Source organism: Megalobrama amblycephala, linkage group LG12, assembly GCF_018812025.1.
Source record: "Megalobrama amblycephala isolate DHTTF-2021 linkage group LG12, ASM1881202v1, whole genome shotgun sequence".
Classification (NCBI taxonomy): Eukaryota; Metazoa; Chordata; class Actinopteri; order Cypriniformes; family Xenocyprididae; genus Megalobrama; species Megalobrama amblycephala.
The window spans coordinates 39,543,151-39,566,864 of record NC_063055.1 but is presented as its reverse complement, the minus strand read 5'-3'; the positions used below and the strand labels follow the sequence as shown (position 1 = coordinate 39,566,864).

The following is a 23,714-nucleotide window of genomic DNA, read 5'->3' as shown; positions in this document are numbered from 1 at the left end:
AGTGTGCAACAAGTGTCTCACAGGCTGCAGCCAAGCTAATGCACAGAGTAACGTTATAACATAATTTTGAACAGTCCCAAATGTATCTAATATGATAAACAGAGCTGCGTTACCTCATACTCATGACCGGAAAAGCGGAAGCAGCACCGGCGACTGTGTCATAATAAAAGTCCCGCTGCTCGTGAGGCGTGTGTTGATCAATCGCTCCAGCTCCTCGTTCAGCTCCACAACACTCGCTCCTGCTCTGCTTCATACTACAGTAACGTTAATGATCGCATCCATGAACATGATTTCTTCCCGAGTCCAATCCCTATTCTTTTGCACCGTCCGTTGCGGTGAGGACCACATATCCCAAGATTCCGCACTCAAACTTGGCGTCATCAAGCAACGCCTTTGTTTTGAATAGGCCTCTAGCGACCTCTAGCGGACAGAAATCCTACACACCTTTAAACTCAATTAATAAAGTTATTAATTTTTCTTAAACTAGTAATTTTACTACAAATACTGGTAACATCACAGACATAGTGGTTGTAACACCAGATTTTTGTTAAAAAAACAAACAAACAAAAAAAACGTTCTTTTATTAAGATTTTATTTTACTGGATATAGCATATAAAACAAATTTTAAATACCTTTACGTAGCATTAAAAATAAAACATTTAAAAACAAAACATTTTTAAATGTTGTGCCTCGTTTGCCAACGCAATTGAGGAATGACCCAAGTATAATATGAGCAGTCATCAGTGGCTGATGATAGGATTAGTTCTTCTAGTTTTGTGACTGGTAAAGGTTTGTGGTCGAGTGTTTTGAGCGCGCGCATCACAGGCGGAGTTTGTAGTGTGAAAACGAAAAACTCCGCAGATCCTTGTGCAGCTGATCACACTTCACCAGACTCTGTCTGAACACAGCACAACAATGGACCGCTACTCTCGGCAACAATTAAAATGCTTTGACGCAAGGAGCCTGTAAGATTTTGCGGATTTAGGAGCATATGCGAGATGGAGAATAAATATTTTTAAGCTATTCGAGGGGACTGAGAATGAATAGCGAAGAGGCTCCTGGAATAACGCTGGAGAAATTAACTGTGATTTTTTTGTAGCATGCAGACATTTGGATTTTCTTTGGATTTCCATTTTTATGGATCTTGGGGAGAAAGATAGAAATATCCAGACAATCAAGCAAGCAAAAGTCAACTTCAGCAGCATTGAGAGTATTTATTAAAAGTCTTTGAGAAACACTCACTGGGATTGCATCTCCCCTTATGTTAATAATAATAATACAGAGCCCAGAGCGGATGTTTTCCTGAGACGAATAAAACGGGAAGCAAAACTGAATTGTTAATAAACTGAATTTCCATCTTGGACAGACAGGAACATCTTGTAAGTTCTATAAACGATCTAATTGTTTCTGTTAGTGTTATCTATCTATCTATCTATCTATCTGGAATGAAGTTTGTCATCTACGATTAGTTGTTTATGGCGCCATCTTGCGGCTCCAGCGGTTTCAGTTTTACATGTCCATCATTAATTCATGTATTTATTTATTTATTTTTTATTTTATTTAACGAGATTGATTCTACATCCAATCTTCTATAGTCTCTTGAAGGAATAACATATATTATTTGCTTTTAAACCACTTCATTTCTAAGACATGCTTTTCAAGGACATCCATTGACTTGGCATATAGGCGACTTGTAAATAATAATAATAATCATAACTTTATTTTGTATAGCGCTTTTAAAAGTCATTTCTCAAAGCGCTTTACATAAGTAAAATTAAGATACATAAAATAGGCGTAATAAAAACACATTACAAAAGGTATTTATCCCTAAAAATGGGGGAAAAAATTAAATAAATTAAAAAAATACATAAAATACATCACATATTTAATTTTTAATTAAATAAATTTACATCTACATATAAAATTATATTTAATATTTACATTTTACATTTGTATTGACATTGTATTGACCTTTGTAACATTTACATTTAGATTTTACTTTTACATTAAGCTTTTCTTTTCTGTGACAAAAATAGGGGACAAATTGAGTGCCATACTGATTCAATGAGGGTCGGATTGATTTATACAGAATATATAATATATAATGCTGTTCAGATACAGGACATCATTATGGGCCATACCTGATAATGTATAGGCTAGGACTTATTTAAACTGAAATCAAAATCTTTTTAAACTTTGGGGAACTTAACAGTAACCAATTTAAAGTTTATTATAAGATTAATGTATAATATATGCACAACACAGTATGCACATCTATAACCAGTGGGCTTTATTACATGTATATTTATAGAAAATCAATACATTTTACCTGATACATACATTCATACTTTACTTTTTCAGTTGTGCATTTCATATATGTGAACTAATTCAGTTCATTTGCAATTTAGATGTGTCTAAACCGCAGGTATCTTTTGTGGTTCATGTTTCTAAATTTATTATGCAGTTATAATCTCTAACTCTTTTGTAGTAAGAGACTAAACTCTAACCCGACACACATTAACATGTGAGCTTTGTGTGAGATGTAACTCTTCCTCTTGTTTCTTCAGGCCGGAATGATGGTCAAGCTGAAGTTGATGTGCTCAGTCACGGACACACGACACGCTGTGCTCGCTATAACCTTCTGTGCCTTCTTTATGCATGTGATTGTGGAAGCTAACTCGTGGTGGTACGTGCTTCTTTTAACACCTATTTGAACCTACTCATAGTCATCATAGTATGTTTGGTCATGGCCTGGATCAGGTCTTAATCAGAAGGAAGGGGTTCAAAAAGTGACCATGAACCTGGATATCCATGACATTCTCAAGGCATAATTCCAGTTCAAGATGACACCCAGATCCACCCAGCCCTAATGACCACAGCACCATTTACTCCCTGTGCAAGAGCACTGATGAAATGTGCCAAAACTACATTCAGTTACACAAAGACAAAACATCTCAGGTTACGTATGTAACCCTGGTTCCCTGAATAGGGAACGAGACGCTGCGTCATGCCGCTTTGGGAACACCTCTGCGTGATTGCGTAGTGAAGCACTCTTGTATCTAACCAATGATGTGACGAGATGTCAGAAGCAGGTGACGTCACGGACCTGGAAACTATAAAGCATACCCAGAACAAAGAACGCTAGCTTCTGGATTATGGCTGAAGCAAGACGCTCACAGGTCTGCCGGGGGTACGGCAAGGCAACTATCCAGGGAACCAGGGTTACATACGTAACCTGAGACGTTCCCTTTCATGGGAACTGTTGACACTGCGTCATGATGCTTTGGGAAAGCTGTCCCAACTACGCCATAGCACCAAATACTTGTTTGTTATCTCTGAGACAAAATACATGACCCCGGAGTGGAGCCGACATCCAGGTTGTAGAACCTAATAAATGTGTGCTGGGATGACCATCCAGCTGCATCACATATGTCGTTAATGGATACTCCTGACATTAAGGCCTTTGAGGCCACCATACCCTAAGTAGAGTGGGCACGGACAGCTAATGGAGATGGCTGTCCAGCCGCCTCGTAAGCAAGTGAGATAGCCTCGACCACTTACTTGCTCATTCTCTGCTTAGATGCTGGGCCTCCTTTCCTAGGAGACCCGTAGCACACCAACAATTGAGCTGTTTTATGCCACAGGGCAGCTCTGTGGACATATGTCCATCATATGCCCTCACGGGGCAAAGCAGATTGAGTTTCTCCTGATCTGAAGTTGTAAATGGAGGAGGATAGAAGGCCTGAAGTACAATGGGACCCGGGACGTTGGTGGGGACCTTAGGCACATAGCCTGGTCTAGTGTGCAGGAACGCTTTGACCATTCCAGGTGCGAATTCCAGACACGACGGAGCAACTGAAAGTGCTTAGAGATCTCCTATTCTTTTAAGAGATGAAATAGCCAATAACCCTCTTGTGGTTTGAAGGGAGCCTCAGCTAACCCTTCTAATACCACAGCCAAGTCCCAGGCCGGAGTCCTTGTACACACTGAAGGCCTCAACCTCAGGGTCACACGGAGGAAGCATATAACAAGGGGGTCTCGACCCATCGAGGAATCCCCCAAAGGAGGATGATAGGCCGAGATGGCCACAACATAAACCTTCAAGGTTGAAAGAGATAAACCATCCGAGAATTTTTCTTGGAGAAATTGAAGCACAAGGCTAATAGAAGAGTGGACGGGGTCCACATTACGTTGTCTACAAGTAGAGAACAATTTCCATTTATACACATACAGCTTCCTCATGGAGGGAGCTCTGGAGTGAAGAATGGTACACATCTGTACCATGGCATCCAGACCCAATGGTGCTGGATGCATTAGGGAGAACCAGAGTGTACACTGGGTTGACTCTCCCGAAGCAAATAGATCGACTTCAGCTTGACCGAAATTTATCCAAATGAGCTCCACCACCTCGGGGTGGAGTCTCCACTCCCCGGGCCTCGGCCCCTGCCTCGACAGGGCGTCTGCTCCCAAATTTTGATGCCCTGGGATATATGCTGCTCTCAGTGAGAGAAACTTCCCCTGGGCCCACAGGAGGATCCGACGGGCCAATTTGTAGAGTTGGCGAGACCGCAGACCCCCCTGATGGTTGATATATGAGACCACCGACATGTTGTCCGTGCGGACCACCACGTGATGGCCCCTCAGGTCTGGGAGGAAGTATTTTATTGCAAGAAATACCGCCATCATTTCACCCCATTCACCACGGCATAGAGAATGGAACTCACACGAGCAGGAGAAAGATGTGCCTGCATCGTGGTGGAGTCCCAGACTACCCCTAAGTAGTTGGGAGTTTGAGCTGGAACCAGCACACTTTTCTTGGCATTGAGCCTCAGCCCAAGCCTCTTCATGTGAGACAGAACAACATCTCGATGTTGAGCTGCCAGATGCTCTGATTGAGCTATGATCAACCAATCGTCGATATAATTCAGTACGCGGATGCCCTGGAGTCTCAGTGGAGCCAGAGCTGCATTGTAAATGTGCGGGGTGATAAGGATAGGAAAGGAAGAACCCTGTATTTATAAGCTTCGTCCCCGAAAGCAAACCCTAAGCGTCTTTCAGGTCTATCGCCACAAACCAAATCCTCGGGCATGATCTGTGGGATAATCTGTTTGAGTGCTAGCATCTTGAACTTGAGCTTTTGTATGGATCGATTTAGCACACGTAAATCTATGATAGGACGCAGTCCTCCATCCTTCTTTGGAACAATGAAGTAACGGCTGTAGAACCTTTCTACAAGAGCGTCATAACTTCCTGTTCCATAACCAGAGACTGCTCGGGGTTCACCACTGTGGGAAGGACCCCATTGAATCTGGGCGGGCGAGACCCAAACTGAATTCTTTTCTATAATGAGCAGCACCCATTTTGAAATATTCAGGAGAAGTTTCCGAGACTCTCTCTCGAGACTGGCCACTGGTGTTTTTTGAGCACTTGATTCGGCGCTCTGACGCAGCGCACCAGCAGAGAACAGACGAATCAAGTGATAACTGGCCCCCCTCGGAGGGTCAGTGGAGACTGCTGCACCCTGATGCACACTGGGTGTCAGGGTTGGCATAACGGCCCCCTGAGGGTGCCGAAGAGGGACGGGTGCCCAATATTTTAACACCAGACCCTCTCCAGAGGGGGCTGCCCTCGTAGGTCCTGGACCACAAGCGTCAGGACCTTTTTGAAGGCTTCTTGGTGATAATAACGGTCCTCAGATCCGTTTTACCCCTCAAAGGCTTCGCCTGTGTTGACCGCCCCGATCCCCAAGCTTTCTGCGGGGGATTGCGGGTGGCCACACTGGCTTTCTGTTGCGCTCTGTGCACGGAGGAGCTCGTCGACGGCCGAGACTGCTCCCGCTCAGCAGTCTTAGGTGGAGGTGTGGCAGGGAAGGTTTGATGCGGCAGGGAAGAAATCTTTGGAACGCAGCTGTTTTTTCGTCTCCTGCAACCTCTCGATGACCGATGTTACAGCATTGCCGAAGAGGCCCGCAGGAGAGAGCGGCACATCCATAAGCGTGGTTTTGTCCCTGTCTTTTATATCGGACAAATTTAACCACAAGTGCCTCTCCGTGGCCACCAGGGCTGCCATAGAACAGCCTATTGACTTGGCCGGTCTCCTTGTTGGCCCGGAGAGCTAGATCAGTCGTTTTCCTCAACTCCTGAATACACTCAAAAGTGGCATCCCCGCTCTCATCTATCTCCCCCAGCAGGTCGGCTTGATATGCCTGTAGTATAGACATAGTGTGAAGACACGCTGCTGCCTGACCTGCCACCGAATAAGCTTTGCCCACCAAGCCCGATGTTGTCTTTAATGGCTTGGTGGGCAGCGTCGGGGTTTTTAGGGACGATGCGGACTCGGGCGAGAGATAGCTCGCGAGCGTCTCTTCAACCCGAGGCATCGCTCCATAGCCATGCTGTTTCAGCCCCATGATGTTACTGTACGTTGATGTTTGGGGGCTGAAAACACGATACTGTACTGGCCTCTTCCACGATCACGACACCTCGGTGTAGAGATCGGGAAAGAAGGGCAGACCCCGATGCTGGGGTAGTGACCATACGGGGAGAAAGCGCTCATCAAGTTTGCTTTTCGTTTTTACTTCTCCCCTTTCTGCGGGCCAGTCAGTTTTTTAACTTGTCTAATGTCCTGGTCACTACCTCCAAGAGCTCCACATAGGCTGGAGATGAGGATGGCGGGTCCTCATCACCAGTCTCGATGCTCATCACATCTACCTCCTCAGAGGAAGATAGATGAAGCGGCGGTGTCTCTCTCCGGGGGGAATAAACCGCAGCGCGTGCTTCTGCCACCAGAGGAGAGACACTGGGTCTGACAGGTGAAGGCAGAGATAAGACTGGGCCCGTCTCTAACCCCTCTGTCAGATCCATCTGTGAACCCCACGAATGGAGTCGCAGCTGTGCCTCGGCAGCAGTGGGACCTGATCCGTGGGGAACACTAGCCGCGGCACCCTCCTTTTTATCAAAGGATCTCAGAGTTCTGAGAGTGAGCTTCTCACAGTGCACACAGACAGCTCCCTCGAGAGCTGCTTGGGCATGCTCAACTCCCATGCAGACAACACACATCTCATGTGTATCCCCACCCCTGATAAATCGGGTGCAGGGATGAACACACTTGGTGAATTGCTGCTTATCCGTCATTCTTAATATTGTATCTTAATAATATATATATATATATATATATATATATATATATATATATATATATATATATATATATGCGTGGTGTGAATGTTGATACTCTTGTCCTCAGACGAAGAGATCGTGACTTTTGTAGATAGACAAACAACACCAAATAAGACACACAAGATAACATAGAGCTGAAGATAACAGAAGCTAGCGTTCTTTGTTCTGGGTATGCTTTATAGTTTCCTGGTACGTGACGTCACCCGCTTCTGACGTCTCGTCACATCATTGGTTAGATACAAGAGTGCTTCACGACGCAATCACGCAGAGGTGTTCCCAAAGCATCATGACGCAGCGTCGACAGTTCCCATGACAGGGAAACACGGTTATTGTATTTACCAACAAAGATGAAATTCTCAAGAACGCATACCTTGACTACAGTGGTCAAGAGACAAAAGATTAAGTCAGGAATTTGGAGTGATTTTGGGGTCGGACCTTGGTTTCAGCAGTCCTGTCAAACTAAATCAACATATTATCATCTCAAAAATATTGGAAGATGAATATTCTGTTCTGAATGTGTGTTAATGCATGTGCATGTTTTCAGGTCTCTAGCAATGAACCCCCTCCTGATACCAGAGGCGTATATCATAGGAGGTCAGCCGCTGTGCAGTCAACTGGAAGGACTGTCCAAAGGTCAGAGGAAGCTTTGCCAGCTGTACCAGGATCACATGCAGTTCATTGGAGAGGGTGCCAAGACGGGCATCCAGGAGTGCCAATACCAGTTTCGCCAGCGCCGCTGGAACTGCAGCACAGTGGACAACTCCTCAGTGTTCGGCAGAGTCATGCAGATAGGTACGACTTCAGGCAGCTCTTTTCCTTTTAACAACAGTTCACAATGATCACACTAGTGATGTTACACATGACACTGAAGCTTTGAGGCACGTATCAAACACAAAGCACAATCTCCAGTGAAGCCCTGTATCGGGGAGTGTATTGGTTTCACAGATTCACGTGATCGACGACAAACAAAGCCTTGCTTTCTGTCCAATCACATTGCGTATCGGAATGTTCGAACCCCAGATCTTACTTTGAGTTTTCATTCAAATTTATTAAATTACATTTTTAAATACCCAGTCATAAAAGTAATATGAAGAATATATCATATATATGTACATTAATCCTCTATTATACTTTAATGGGTACATGAATTTATCAGAGAGAGAAATTCAACACACACACACACACACACACATTTGTGCAAATAACATTAAAACTATTTATGAAGTGTGTGGCTGCTTCATCTGACGGAGCTTCTTTCACAGGCTTTTGACTGCTATGTTTTTACTAGCCACCAGATGGCACTGTTTTTGACACTCTCAAAGGTTTTTCTGGGACAGTCAGGGGAAAGCCTTAGAGCTTTACAAGTCTTCACTTCCCCATAACCCTAGATCACACCAATTATGCCCCAAAAAGAACACCATAGCACCTTGTCACATCAAGAGAGGCCAGGCATCATCAAAATTGGGGTTGTCTTTTGTTTCTTTTAATAATTAACTCAAACAGACAAAAACTTCAAATTTTCATTCATTTCCAATTCCAACAAGTCCCAGTGTGCACAGTCTGCATCCTATATGGTATGTGAGATTAGAATAAGTTAGGTGTATCGGACTTGAAGTGGCGCTGCACAGATCGATCGGTGTATGTAGTACTGCGAGAGCGATTAAAAAATATACAGTGCCATCTGCTCTCTAATGTCTTTTGAGCTATTTAGCTTTGAGTTATTAATAATCAATTTCTAACCTGTTGAAAAATATTTATTTAATGTTATCTGTGTTATATTTAATCTACAACAACATTATGAACATTTGTAATGATATGAATAGCACAATAGCCATTAATTATTAAATGCATCATTATGCAAAAAACAAGAGCAGAGCATGAAAGACCCAAGACTGGCAGATCAACATGCAACCTGTTTTCTCTCCAACATGGAGGGAAGAATCATTCAGTCATTTGTTCTTTGAAAACCAATTAAACAAGTTAGTCTAAAAAGCCACCAACACATGCACCAATACATCCCTATGGATGAAGCTACCTGTGAGCATTCCCAGTCCCATTCCCATTCATCTTTATGGATGTTCCATGTCTGGTGCAAGACTTTGAGAAGTACGTGATTTGATTTGCTGCCATCTTCGATCATGGCCACTCAATTCCAGAAATATTTATTTGTTATTAATATTACTTTATGTTTCTTTCAACTGAGCTATAACCAATTTGATTAACCACTCTGGAACTGCAAAAAAAAAAAGAAAAGAAAGTTTATTTTAAGGTGACATTGTTACATGTTACCATATGTACTTACTCCAGAAATAACAGTAAATTATGTATAATTATGTATAATTACAAGTTCTGTCATGAAACTCTAGATGGCACAGGCTGTTAGTAGTGTTGTGTTCGAGTCCACCTTATTCGAGTCCGAGTCTTCAACCAATCGAGGCTAAATGAGTTATGTCAGAGTCAAAATAAATATTACTGTATGTCATTACGTCAATATCTTACTGTTTTTTATTTCAAATGTTCTCATTATTATTATCCTGCTGAGCAAACTAAAAGTCATCATGTAACAGAAGTTATGGCTGACTAGACTTAGTAGTGTGACATATTTCTGAGTGAAACAGCTTTTCTAATGTTAAAAAACTATTGAGCAGGACGGTGTTCATCAAGATAAATCCAACCGATAACCAGTTTAGTTTGGTGAATGCACTATCAGAAAAAAGGAAAAGGTACGGCGATGTCACTGGGGCAGTACCCTAAGATACAAAAGTGAAAAGGTACATCTTTGTACCTTACTTACCCCTAAATGGTGCATATTAGTACCTTAAAGGATTAGTCCACTTTCAAATAAAATTTTACTCACCCCCATGTCATCCACGATGTCCATATCCTTCTTTCTTCAGTCAAAAAGAAATGAGGGTTTTTAATGAAAAATTCTAGGATTATTCTCCTTATAGTGGACTTCAATGGACTCGAGACGGTTGAAGGTCAAAATTACAGTTTCAGTGCAGCTTCAAAGGGCTTTAAACGATACCAGACGAGGAATAAGAGTCTTATCAAGCGAAACAATTGGTCATTTTCTAAAAAAAATACAACTGTATATGCTTCCGCCATTCCGCCTTCCGTATTCTTCAAAAAGCTTACGCTGTATGTCCTATTCTACTTACGGAACGAACACAGCGCCAGTTCCATTTTTTCCGTAAGTAGAAGAGGGAAGGTGTAGGACATACAGCTTAAGGTTTTTGAAGAATACAAAAGTGTAGTTTTGGCGGAACCACTTGAAAGGCGATCATTTGTTTATATAAAGCATATACATTTACATTTTTTTTTTTTTTTGAAAATGCCCGATCTTTTCGCTAGATAAGACCCTTATTCCTTGTCTGGGATCATTTAAAGCTGCACTGAAAACTGTAATTTTGACCTTCAACTGTTTGGAGTCCAGTGAAGTCCACCATAAGGAAAATAATCCTGGAATGTTTTCATCAAAAACCTTAATTGTGATTGGTGAGGAAAGAGTACATTAGATTTGAAGTATATTCCAATGTACACTACCAATGGACTACACAAAAATTCACATACTCAGAATTAGGATCATATCTGTTTTCTTTATAAATCAATACTTTTTTGCCAATATATCAAAATATTATCAGGTGAAATCCACCATAAGGAAAATAATCCTGGAATGTTTTCATCAAAAACCTTAATTTCTTTTTGACTGAAGAAAGAAGGACATGAACATCTTGGATGACATTGGGGTAAGTAAATTATCAGGAAATTTTTATTTGAAAGTGAACTAATCCTTTAAAGGTACATTTTAGTACTTTAAAAAGTACTAAAATGTACTTTATCTTTGTACCTTAGGGTACTGCCCCAGTGACAAGCACCGTACCTTTGTTCTGACAGTATGGGAACAGTGTATTGAGATCTGAAAAGACGAAAATGAACATTCCAAATAAATGAACTTGAGTGGATAAAATTCTCTCCCTTCTATTACGTGCCATCTGTTATCTGCAGTTCCTCGTCCTACAGCAGGGGTGCACAACTCAGTTCCTGGAGGGCTGCAGACCTGCAGAGTTTAGTTCTAACCCTGCTCCAACAGACTTACCTGCAGTTTTAAAATAAGCCTGAAGGACTTGAGCTGGAATCGGGTGCGTTTAATTAGGGCTGAAGCTAAACTCTGCAGGGCTGTGGTGGCCCTCCAGGAACTGAGTTTTACATTCCTGTTCATTCCAGTGTTCATAAGATTTATTTGTTACACTGTTTCTCATTGTAAAAGTATGATAAAAGCAAATAAAGAAAGCTAAATGTGAATTTTCCAGGGAGCAGAGAGACAGCGTTCACATACGCTATCAGTGCTGCAGGTGTGGTGAACGCAGTGAGTCGTGCCTGCAGAGAGGGGGAGCTGTCGAGCTGCGGCTGCAGCAGGGCGGCGAGACCTAAAGATCTGCCGCGAGACTGGCTGTGGGGCGGCTGCGGTGACAACCTCAATTATGGGTACCGCTTCAGCAAAGAGTTTGTGGATGCCCGTGAACGGGAAAAAACCTTCGCCAAAGGCTCTGTGGAAAGTGCCAGACTGCTGATGAACCTTCATAACAATGAGGCGGGACGGAGGGTAAGACAGCAAATACAAAAATTGGTAACACTTTACTTGAAGGGGTGTGCATAAGACTGACATGACACCTTCATAATCATGACATGACACATGTCATGAATATGAAGGAGGTTTTATGAATGTTTATGACAACTGTCATTAAGTGTAATTCGCTCAATTATGTCATTTTTAATGCAAAGATGACATTGTTTGAGATGTCCGAGTTATGACAACTTGACATAAACTAATACATCATAACCTGTCAGTGTCTTTGTCATGACATCTTGACATTATTTAGCTTTATGGGTTAACATTACATTAAACTGTCATGTGGTTGGTTTTGACATTGGCTGTCATGAGGCCATTATAACAGTGTCATAAATATGTATCTTGAGCTCAAGTACAGTGGTACAAATTGAACTTGTCATTAAGTGACAATACTCTTGACAAATAATTTTATAACAGCGTCATGACTATTTTTCATTTCATGTTTTTTTTTTTGTTTTGTTTTTTTGTTTTTTTAAGTTTCCACCAACAGAAGGTCAGATAATAGACAATTTCAAATTTCGTAAAAAAGATGACACTGTTATAAAATAATGGTAACACTTTATTTTAGGGTCTTTTAACTAGTTGCTTATTACTATTAGCATTCAAATGGCTAAAATATTGGCTGTTTATTAGTACTTATAAAGCACATATTAATGCCTTATTCTGCATGACCTTATTCTACATTCTTAATCCTACCCAATACCTAAACCTAACAATTAACTATAATAAGCAGTAAATTAAGAGTTTATTGAGGGAAAAGTCATAGTTAATCGTTTATATATGTGTTCCCTATACTGAAGTGTTACCAAAATAATGTAATGTAATGTTAACCCATAAAGCTAAGTCGTTTTTTTAAGTTTGATAATTAATCTGCTATGTCATGTTTATGACAGGTTATGATGTTTTGCTAATGTCAAGTTGTCATGACAAAGACACTGACAGGTTATGATGTATTGGTTTATGTCAAGTTGTCGTAACAAAGACATCTCAAACAATGTCATCTTTGCATTAAAAATGACATAATTGAGCGAATTACACTTAATGACAGTTGTCATAAACATTCATAAAACCTCCTTCATATTCATGACATGTGTCATGTCATGATTATGAAGGTGTCATGTCAGTCTTATGCACACCCCTTCAAGTAAAGTGTTACCCAAAAATTCGTAATTTTGAGAAAGAAAGGCTTCCATGAGATTTTCTTCTTCACTTGTGTCCATCCTTTAGTAAGATTCTTCTTACTAAAGGATGGACATACGGTTTGGACATGGACATGGACTGAAAACTCTTGATTCAAGCTCTCACCATCCTTAGCATCTCACTTTATCATGATCCTTTCTATCTAATAAACTCTTTCTGTCACAGATGGCATCAGATCTCGCCCACGTGTCCTGTAAGTGTCACGGCGTGTCTGGCTCCTGCAGCCTTAAAACATGCTGGTTGCAACTTGCGGATTTCCGCAAGGTGGGCGACGCTCTGAAGGAGAAATACGACAGTGCCGCTGCCATGAAGCTGAACAGCCGTGGAAAGCTCATTCAAGTTCACTCCAAATTTAACTCTCCTACTAGCCACGATCTGGTGTACATAGACCCCAGTCCGGATTACTGCATAGGAAACAAGTCTACTGGCTCTTTAGGAACTCAAGGTCGCCTCTGTAACAAGACGTCTGAAGGCATGGACGGCTGCGCACTCATGTGTTGCGGTCGAGGTTACGATCAGTACAAGGTTCAGCTGGTCGAGCGCTGCCACTGCAAGTTCCACTGGTGCTGCTACGTCAAATGCAAGCGCTGTTCACGCACAGTCGACCAGTTTGTTTGCAAGTAGTAGTGTGTAGCGAGTAATGAGAGCATGCGAAAGAGGAAGAGAAGGAACAACTAAATAAATTATATTTATAGAGCTGAAACCATTGTGACAGAGACAGATTGCTTTTCTAACAATTTCGAAGTACTATGTACAAGGCATATAAAGAAACTGCAAATATCATTATATATTTATTTTCTCAGATGGTTCTTTTCTCATTTATTTTTTTAACTTAAAAGAGCTCAAATACAGAGTCGTGGGCATGATCCAGATTTTATCCATTCATTTGGGGGCTTCACATGAGGAACCACAATGCAAAATAAAAACCTGTTTACCTTGTAAAAATATCTACCTTAACTTTTTGATGAATTGATTCTAGCTTCATGCATCCACTTTTATCAACACTTGAATATGGGTAAGATTCATAGTTTTCATGCAAAAAGCAGAGACAATCAAAGACTTTGTTGGGATTCAGAGCGATGATGAAAACACAGATGGAGTAGATCGAGTCCATCAACACCTCAAAGCTTCAAAGTCGTTTCCTCTTCAAGGGTTCATCATTTCTTTCAGTAACGTTTGATTTATATGCTGTTTAATGTTTGATGATCACGTTATTTTACATGTGCGTCAGCAATGCTTCTATCAATTGCTTCTTCTTCACCTGTGTTTTGATCCAGAGATTCTGTACTCTTTCAGTAGATGTATAATAGCATCCACAACCATAAAGCAGTGAAAACATGGATTTTCAGAAAATTTTATCATCTGTGGGGAAAGAGTAAAGTAGATTTGAAGTATATTCCAATGTACACTACCAATGGACTACACAAAAATTCATATACTCATAATTAGGATCATATCTGTTTTCTTTATAAATCAATACTTTTTGCCAATATATAAAAATATTATCAGGTGATCTCATTTTATTAGCTGGATGTTCTCTCACATATAGTGGAAGATCAAGTTGAAGTACCTCACTGAAAAGGGAATATCTATGACATATGTGGGTAAATATGTAAGTATCAACACTGACATTGCAGAAGGTTGGTTTATTTTTGTGTTCGGTTACTCGAATTGCCCGTGGCACTAAAAAGTGGAGAGATCTGCTCCAATTGTATGGGGAGCACCTGATGGCTGCTGACACACTGTTCTCACCATTTAAGGGGGACCTACTATATTATGCCTCTTTCACAAGATGTAATATTAGTCTCTGGTGTCTCCAGAATGTGTCTGTGAAGTTTCAGCTCAAAATCCCCCACAGACCATTTATTATATCCAAATTTGCCCCTATTTGGGTGTGAGCAAAAACACGCCGTTTTTGTGTGTGTCCCTTTAAATGCAAATGAGCTGCTGCTCCCGCCCCCTTTCCAGAAGAGGGTGGAGCTTTAACAGCTCAACAACAACAAAGCTGGAGAATCTCACGCAGCCAAAATGAGGATTGTCAGTAACGGTGTTCAGCCTTACATTGTTCAAACCGGAGTCGACACTGATGGAGAGACTCAGGAAGAAGTTACAACTTTTAGACGTTTCTGAATGGTTAGTGGATAAATTTATGTAGTTGCTGTGGAGTTGATTCAACTCATCCACTAGCATGTGCCGTCATGTTCATCTTTTGTGTTGAATTGACCCTCGTTTGTGAAGCAGTCCGGCGTAAAATGACGGCATGACAACAACACTCTACTACAACAACTCTTCCTCTACTCTAAAGCAGCCCAACATGGCCCCGCCCCCTTTGTTGTGTGTTCTCGGGGGCGGGGTTTATGTAAATTTTAGGGTTAGTGATGTCACTAACCCAGGAAGAAGCTCATTGTAGTCCCTACCAGCCATTTGTTGTAGTCCTTAAACAGCGATTTCTGTAAAAGAAAATATCTCCCTTTGCATTGAACGTTGAGCGTTGTAATTTTGCAGATGTTGTTTATGATCAAACAGCAACATTACACACTAACTAAAGTTTAAAATGTGAAATCATAATCAACCACTCCTTTAAAGCTGCAGTCCGTAAGTTTTGCCTCTTTGTTGCCATCTCTGTTTGAAACCTGCAATTGCAGTTATTTGTGGAATTATCATCTTTACGTGTGTTGTGTGTCGGCACGGCTCCTCATCGCGGATGAATCTAATGCTTGCTGTCAGTCACCACACCGGTGTGGATACTGTACTTCTGAATCACAGATTGTAGCCTTGAAGTATGACCAAAATAAGAATTTTCACCGGAAAATGTAATCGGAACAAGTAACATGTCTGGCACTTTTATTCTGACCAACTGAGAAAAAAGTAATTACAATAAATCGCGCTGCCAATGGTGATTAAATCTAACGATCGCTTAGCTTGGATCACGTCAAACCATGCAAATTATTATTATTGTTATACTTTGTTCTCAAATTGTTAATGTTAACAACATTAACATTGTGTGACTATGTGTATTTAGTGTGTATTAGCGTGTAACGGCTGCATGCTCGACCCACCAGTACCAATTTTATTATAAAACATTATTACAAGCTTACCGTTGTGAATCGAGCTAAGGTAAGGAGATATTTTTTGAACAGTGGCTGGTTATGTACTTGCTCAAAAATTTATTTTGGATCATTTTTAACCAAAAAAAGTTACAGACTGCAGCTTTAAACAATCAAAGTTTATTTGTTTAGATGAATGGAACAAACTTTACAAACTTAAAAAGTTATAAATGAATGAACTCTGCAGACAGAATTGAGCTTTAAACTGGCATGAGATATGAACACAAAATGGCAACACGCATACTAAATATGCACACAAACGTGTGGAGAAAATCATCAAACATCAACTCACTCCTTTGTCTCTGTATTTTTAAAAAGATTTATTTCAAAAGTACACAAACTGCAGTTGTATCTCTTGTTGTAAGGCAATGTTCACACAGAACATCCACTCTTGTTATACACGTACTATTGCATTGTCACAGTTGTATGGCTGAAAATCATAAATAGTATAACTTGTTACAGAACAAGAAATTTCAAATTTATGACAATTGTATTTCCTTGTAGATATTTATGAATTCTACATAAATTAAATTAATTAGCACAGTTACCAGTCTCCTGTAGCCTTGTTTGTAAAATGTTTCCTATTAACTATGTGTACATAAAATATGTTCAGACTTTACAATAAGGTTTCATTTGATATTACTTAACTACATTAGTTAACATGAACTAACAACGAACAATACTTATATACAGCATTTATTAATTTTAGTTAATCTAAACATTTACTAATACGTTATTAAATGTTGTATCTGTTAATATTAGTTAATGCACTCTACATGAACAAAAAATTGTTGGTTGCACTTTGTTTTACAGTATGTGCATTTACATGTGCTTACAGTGTTACCTAAGAAAGTACCAGTTAATATAAGGTAACTACATGGGTTAAGGTTAGGTTTAGGGGTGAGTTCAGGACTAATACCTAGTTATTACCCAGTTATTACAATTACTATAATAAGTACATCATATGTACATGGGGAACAGGACTGTAAAATAAAGTGCTATTTTTTTTTTTTTTTTAAACAATCACTTTAAAAAAAAATTATAACTAACAAAGATTAATAAATACTGTAAAAAATTTATTGCTCATTGTTAGTTTGTGTAAGTTGTGCATTAACTACTACTACTGTTAACTACTGTTAATAAATGAGACCTTTTTGTAAAGTGTTATCTTAAAATATCAGTATTACTAAAAAGATTTTTTCTTTGCTTTATGTAGCTATCTGTCAACAAGTGATTTTGATGAGTTAAGTTTTTCAGTGTAAATAAATATTTATATGATCAGTTTTTGCATGCTGGACGGAGTCAAACTGGCCAAGGGGGAAAGGGGGCGGAGCCTGTTTTCATCACCTGGGAAAGATGGTGACTATCAGAACTACAAGAGCTGTAGCTGTTAGTGATGGAGTCAAGCTCACGGAACCGCCACACTCCATCGAGTTCTCCTGCAGAAGGATCAAACAAGCACAAAATGACTTCAGAATTCTGGACTCCGTGGCTGAACAAAAGCTGACAAATTCTGCCATGCAGGCAAAGCCATCAATGCACATCTGATTCCAATGTTCATTTAAAATCCTATTTACTGAATTGCAGGAATGAAATGCGAAGAGTTTTCAGCTTATGATTGGAATTCTACCCCAAAAAATCAGCATTGTAGTAATAATAGTTAACTATTAAAGTTGCTGACAGTATACTGCCATGGAATTGCTATTACAAAACAATGAAATATTCAATATGTTCAAATGCTAATAATGCATGTTACTATTTACACTGGTCTGCACATAGCATCTACATGCAATGAATGGTTATTTAAGTAATTTCTGAACCTCTGTCACAGCTAAAACTCTTTTCAGTTTTCATTTGTTTCGTACCTCATGATGGAAGGGGTGGCAAGTGTCTGGTCGCCTTCTGTCCTTCTGAAACTTCAATCGTTCACATTTCAGTGACTCGTTATGTGCAATGAAATTAAGGGAAAAAACATGACAAATGACAGTTGTGAAAACATCGAGGAAAACCGCGACTAAAGCAAATTGCCAGTTGCATAAACTTAAAGTCATTATGTTAAGACTGTGACTTAATAACTAGTTTGACCAACTAGCAGTTAGACAAGAGGACCAATCTACTTTTTTATGTAACTGACTTTAAAAAGTTTAAAGTTTGAAGAGAAAAAATAAGATGCCTTACTTTTAAGACTAGTCTAAGCAGTTTATGCACCCAGCCATAGGAAACGTTACTACGGTCTACTAACTTTACATAAGAAGTAACTTACATGTCAACTTATTCTACTAACCCAAACCTAACCTAACAGTCTACTAATACTCTAATGAGAGTTAGCCGACATGTAGTGGCAAAGTTACTTATAGAATGTCTAAAGTGGACTATTGAAATAAAGTGTAATCATTGTCTCCACAGTGGGATATCAGTGTGAGATATAAGGAAAAATCTCAGAAAAATAAAATTAATTACAGTGACAGCACCTCCTTTTTTATTAAGGATATACATAATTTCGATGGGGTCCATGGTGACGGGTCCAAAGTCACTGCAGTCACATGTGTTGTCAATGACCACCATGAAAAGATTACTGCTGGGAATCTGCTGAATAACAAATGATCTGGAAAGGACAAAACAGCAATTAAATTCAAAGACTTTTTAAAATGCCTTTTTATCTGCTCCAAAGAAGAAAAGTGTGGATTAAAGAGGAAGAGGCGTCAATGCTGTATGGAATCTGTGTGTAGGCAGAAAAATGTTCATATAGGGGAGAGTGGGGTAAGATGAGCCATTTTTTACTGATGTGGTCCTCAAGATAAGGGAAAATGAGGCAAAAGTACAATGAAAGTATCTAAAGTCATTTTAGGATGTGTCCTATCATTTTAAATGATCAGAATACATCTATGACAAAGGGTTATAAAAATATGGCTTCCTATTAATTTTTATTTTTTTTTCCTGTGGCTCAATTTACCCCAGTTTAGGGGTAAGATGATCCGAGTCGGTGGGTAAGTTGCATCATCTGGGTGTAAACTGACCATCTAACTGAATTTGAATCAAACCCATGTGAAATTGTAAAGATAATTTACCTCTTTTAAAAACTAATTTAATAATCAAACTTCCTTTTACAAATAATCATATTTCTTTAGATGGCATATCACACTCACAGTTATCTGAGTGTCATGTTGAAAAACACTACATGCAAAAATCTGTTTTGAGTTGAGCTTGTGTTGGAATTCATTCTTTTTGGAGAATCCACAGAAACGGTCTACTTTCTTGTCATTGATTGTACATTTATTGGAAAGTGTGATACTAATCTGATTTAAAACATTAACATAGAAAAGCAGAGGTATGTACAATACACATTAAATAAAACAATAATTGGTAACACTTTACAATAAGGTCTGGTTTGTTAACATTAGTTAATGAATTAGCTAACATGAACTAACAATGAGCAATATATTATTTCAACTAATGTAGTTAACTAATGCTAACAAATGAAACCTTATTGTAAAGTGTTACACTAATTTAAGATAACTAAATTGTAATTGTAGGTGGTTTAGTAATTCATTTAACTAACCGCTGCATTGGAGAAGTGCATGTTTGCCGACAAGGTGGAAATCTGTTATCTGTTAGAATATTTACAATGTTTAAAAGTCAGTGACTGAAACTGCTCGTTTATTTTAATTTGGTGTTTTGAAGACGAAAAGTTATGATTTGTGTAGATTCAGTGAGTTTGTATTTTTTTAGGGGTTGAGGGAAGCGTGAGCACAGGATACTACATGTTTTTGTTGGATCATTTTTGACTATAAATTTTTCTCTTTTCTGTCAGCCCATTCTCACTCCCAATGCGTCAAAAACTGAAGCATGTTCAAGTGCCACTATTAAGACGCTAAAGATTCCCCTAAGTGCCACTATACTGATGAACTAGGAACTTGGTTGCTTTCAATGAGAAATGGGAATTATGTATTGGGGAATTATTTTTATTTACATTACACTATTTAGACATTTTTGAGCACCTAACCCAACCCCTACCTCTAACCATTTGTCAATATAAAACAGGATACAACAGGCAGATACAACTACAGTCACAATTTATTCAGAAATTACAAATATTCCAAGTCTTCTGAAGACAAACACTTGCTTTGTGTAATCACCATATCCGTCCGCTGTAAAGTTCAAATCACAAACGCATTCAGAAAGTGTTACGTCAGCTTTGATTGTGAAATGCCATGGGCTCACGTGTGTCTCATCATGCTCAAAAGTTCAGATTTATCTTTGTAATGAGATATGACTGCGATCATTTTCAGCGATTAAAACCTCAAGTTCCACTCTGTTCCTCACAAAGGTATTGTATGGCTTTAGAAGACTTGAATGCAACATGAGTCGCTTGTTATGCTTTTATACTGTTCTTTGGTCAGTTTTTGCAATTAATACCTGTAACTGTATGTTGTGGAGCAAAACAAAGCTGTTTATTTGTGACAGAGAGTTTTGCAGTTCCCTGGCCAAACACTGGCTCCTTCATGAGAACCAGCACCATTTCGAAGGAAAGGGAGATTTAACTGTGAAGAACTATATGTGAGTGAACTGACCATATGAAGACTGTCTGTATGTGTGTCTGAGTGTTGAACATACTTAACACAGCTTTCACAGTCGATATTCCCAACAGTTTCCTTAATGGTGCGCTCAGACACAAATGCTGGATACTCTGTATCACAAGGGACCAACATAGTTTTGCCTCCTCTCTGAGCTGGAGAGAGAGAGAGAAACATTGTTCTTCGAATTTCCTGTGGCAGGGCTTATCTGTATCACTTGAGGGACTTACTGAAAAATACTGTACAAAATTAAGCAAAGAGACATGAATGGCAAGCATGCAGTCCTGTTCAACCTGCTTTAACATACACATTTTATTTCTACATATAGTATTACAACTGAAATTTCACGTCATGCAATTTGACATATGAACGTCACATCACCTACTCAAATGATGAAAACAATTAGTGCACTGTGACATGACTGACCTTGAGCACTAGTTAACTTATATCCATAAAGTCTTGCAACCTCCTGAAATCTCTGCAGTTTTCTCAGTTACATTTAATGTGGAAATCAAAGTCACATCAAACACACAGCCTCATAAACACATACTATCAAACATACCCTTAATGGTGAGGTCAGAGTACCACCAGCTGTACAGGTTGAACTCAACCAGAAATCTGCAAAAGCAAAGGAAAAGGGGCAATAATGAAAGGTACTCGAAAGAGAGAAATTATTAAAAAAAAAAAAAAGAGAGAGAGAGAGAACAAAATAGAGTAAGAAGTACAGTAATATTATTTAGATTCTGCATATGTACAAAAGTTTTCATATTTGTAAAATTCAAAACATTAGAGAGTTCATAAGATCAGAGTCTTACATGACAAACTCAGTCAGTAGCCACCGGATAGCTGCGAACAGAGCAAAGTATGGCTGCAAGGAAAAAACAATAACCAGTCAAACACAAATTAGTTATTATGGCAGCATTTTGGTTAAGAATGTGGCAGAGCCATTATACAGTACACACAATATAAAAACTTCTTGGTTACTATTGTAATCTCCGTTCCCTGATGGAGGGAATGAAACATTGTGTCTATGCAGAAAAAAAGAATGCTACGGAGACCACATCCAGCCCAAAGGGAGAATAACGTGGAGAATACATCACACCAACACCTCTTTACCAACCAGGAAAAAAGTCTCTGTTGTAGGTCCTACCTGAGGAGGGAGGAGTTTCTACAAACACAGTGACTGGTGGCCGAGCAGAGCTCGGGGGAAGACACAGGTTTACCATCAGGGAAACCATACTGTGGAAAAAGCATAATTTGGGATCACAGTTCAGGAATCACTACATATGGAGCACCAAGCCTCAAGTACATGGGCTGACCTAAAAGGGTATGCTTCATAAGGCCTGGCATTGAATTCCTCCACCAAATTCAACTGCCGCAGAGTGCTGAAGGTTAAAACACGTCCAGGGTTTGCCGATCCGGGGAGCTCACGTGGACAAAAAGCACACATTATCACGTCAAGGAAGGGAAAGGCGCTGTATGCAAGTGGAACTCCTGGCCAGTTGCCCACTGCTTACCAGAGATGTATAAAGTACTAGAGACCCAGACTTGAGTAAAAGTACAAGTGCTCTATCAAAAAAGTGACTTGAGTAAAAGTTGAAGAGCTCTTTAAGCACCACACTTAAGTAGAAGTACTAAAGTATTCGAAATTTTTTGTACTTAAGTATTGCAAGTAGTTTATTTTAAAATTTACTACTCAAGTACTGAAAGTAAAAGTACAAGTATTGAGTGCGTGAAGACCACTTGAGATGCAGACAAGTTGAGATGCTTTGTTTGTTGTCAGCACTTTGATTTCATTACCAAAAAGTTTATTTTGACTAATAGTTCTACCATATACAATTGAATAAAATTAACAGCTAGCTAACAACAACTTGCTTTGCACTTTTTTTCTGTTTTCACCTCACTCCAGTCTAAACTAGGCTAAACTACCACTCTTACTAAAAAAAAAAAAAAAAATGGGGTAAGCACACTTATATTCTCATTTCAAGAGGTGTTCTGAGTAAATGATTTGTTTGTAACACTTTATAATATGGTTTGATTTGTTAACATTACATTAGTTAATGTATTAGACTAATAACCAACATGAACTAACCATGATCAATACATTTGTTACTGTATTTATTAATCTTTGTTAATCTTAGTTAATAAAAATACAGCTGTTCATTGTTTGTATATGTTACTTCACAGTGCACATTAACTATGTAAACAAATAGAGAGCAATTTGAGAGCAAGACAGCGCTCGTGTTGTTTTAAGACGGTGAATGCGCGCGCGCGCTTGGCCGGGACTCGCTCGCTCGCGCTCTCCCTCTCTCGCTGCTCGTATATGCGCCCTGACAAGGGTTGGTCTCCTTCCTCACTCTCACAGCCACGATCACTTGAAGTTGAAGGGGTGAAAGGTAGTGTTTTTGGTTCGTCTTTGGTTGATCTTTTTAGCTGATCAAAAGGCAGAACGGGAGCACGCGCAGCTTCTGAATCACTTGATTCGCTCATTGATGCGTCAGCTTCATCAACATTTTTATAATTGTAACGAGTAACGATGCAGCACATAAAAAAAATATCGGAGTAAAAGTATTAAACTCATCGAAAATATGTACTGAAGTAAAAGTGGAAGTAGGAGAAAAAAATAATACTCTAGTAAAGTACAGATACCGCCTTTTAGTACTTAAGTACAGTAGTGAAGTAGTTCTACTTCGTTACTATACATCTCTGCTGCTTACCTGTTTGTACCTAACATACAGGATGAAACTGGCTCAACCCAGAGATTGTATTGGCTGTCGGATACAACACTCCTCGTGGAGTGTGCTTGCACTCCTAAGAAGCACGGTACACCTTAGGCCTGGTATGCCAAGGCAAAGGCATCCACAATCCAGTGAGCCATCCTCTGTTTGAATACAGCCTTCCCCTTCTTCTGCCCCCCAAAACAGACAGAGCAGCTCAGAGCACCTAAAGTGTGGTCCAAGTAAACACACAGGATGCATACCGGACACAGCAACAACAAGGCTGGGTCCTGAGGCAGGGGCTG

At 39.6% G+C, this 23,714-nt stretch overlaps 2 protein-coding genes across 4 annotated transcripts in view; one reads left to right on the top strand and one right to left on the bottom strand.

Moving 5' to 3' along the window:
• Positions 1 to 784: 784 nt before the first annotated feature.
• Positions 785 to 14,353, top strand: wnt5a (wingless-type MMTV integration site family, member 5a). Its single transcript, XM_048211106.1, has 5 exons — positions 785 to 1,379; positions 2,568 to 2,686; positions 7,723 to 7,970; positions 11,492 to 11,784; positions 13,177 to 14,353. Exons 2-5 carry the CDS (start codon positions 2,574 to 2,576, stop codon positions 13,633 to 13,635), a joined length of 1,113 nt encoding a protein of 370 aa, XP_048067063.1. The 5' UTR covers positions 785 to 1,379; positions 2,568 to 2,573; the 3' UTR covers positions 13,636 to 14,353.
• A 2,064-nt stretch (positions 14,354 to 16,417) lies between these two features.
• The window catches only part of cacna2d3a (calcium channel, voltage-dependent, alpha 2/delta subunit 3a), a 127,576-nt gene continuing 120,279 nt past the window's right edge, over positions 16,418 to 23,714 (bottom strand). For 2 of the 3 annotated variants that reach the window (XM_048211103.1, XM_048211104.1), the window contains 6 exons: positions 21,508 to 21,560; positions 21,255 to 21,310; positions 20,733 to 20,847; positions 18,611 to 18,723; positions 17,984 to 18,066; positions 16,418 to 17,557 (listed from right to left, as the gene is read on the bottom strand). In XM_048211103.1, the coding sequence (XP_048067060.1) occupies positions 17,462 to 17,557; positions 17,984 to 18,066; positions 18,611 to 18,723; positions 20,733 to 20,847; positions 21,255 to 21,310; positions 21,508 to 21,560 (516 nt within the window). In that variant the 3' untranslated portion in view covers positions 16,418 to 17,461. Of the gene's footprint in view, positions 17,558 to 17,983; positions 18,067 to 18,610; positions 18,724 to 20,732; positions 20,848 to 21,254; positions 21,311 to 21,507; positions 21,561 to 21,842; positions 21,932 to 23,714 lie in introns of those variants that run through there. The other variant, XR_007187640.1, reaches the window with a different exon arrangement.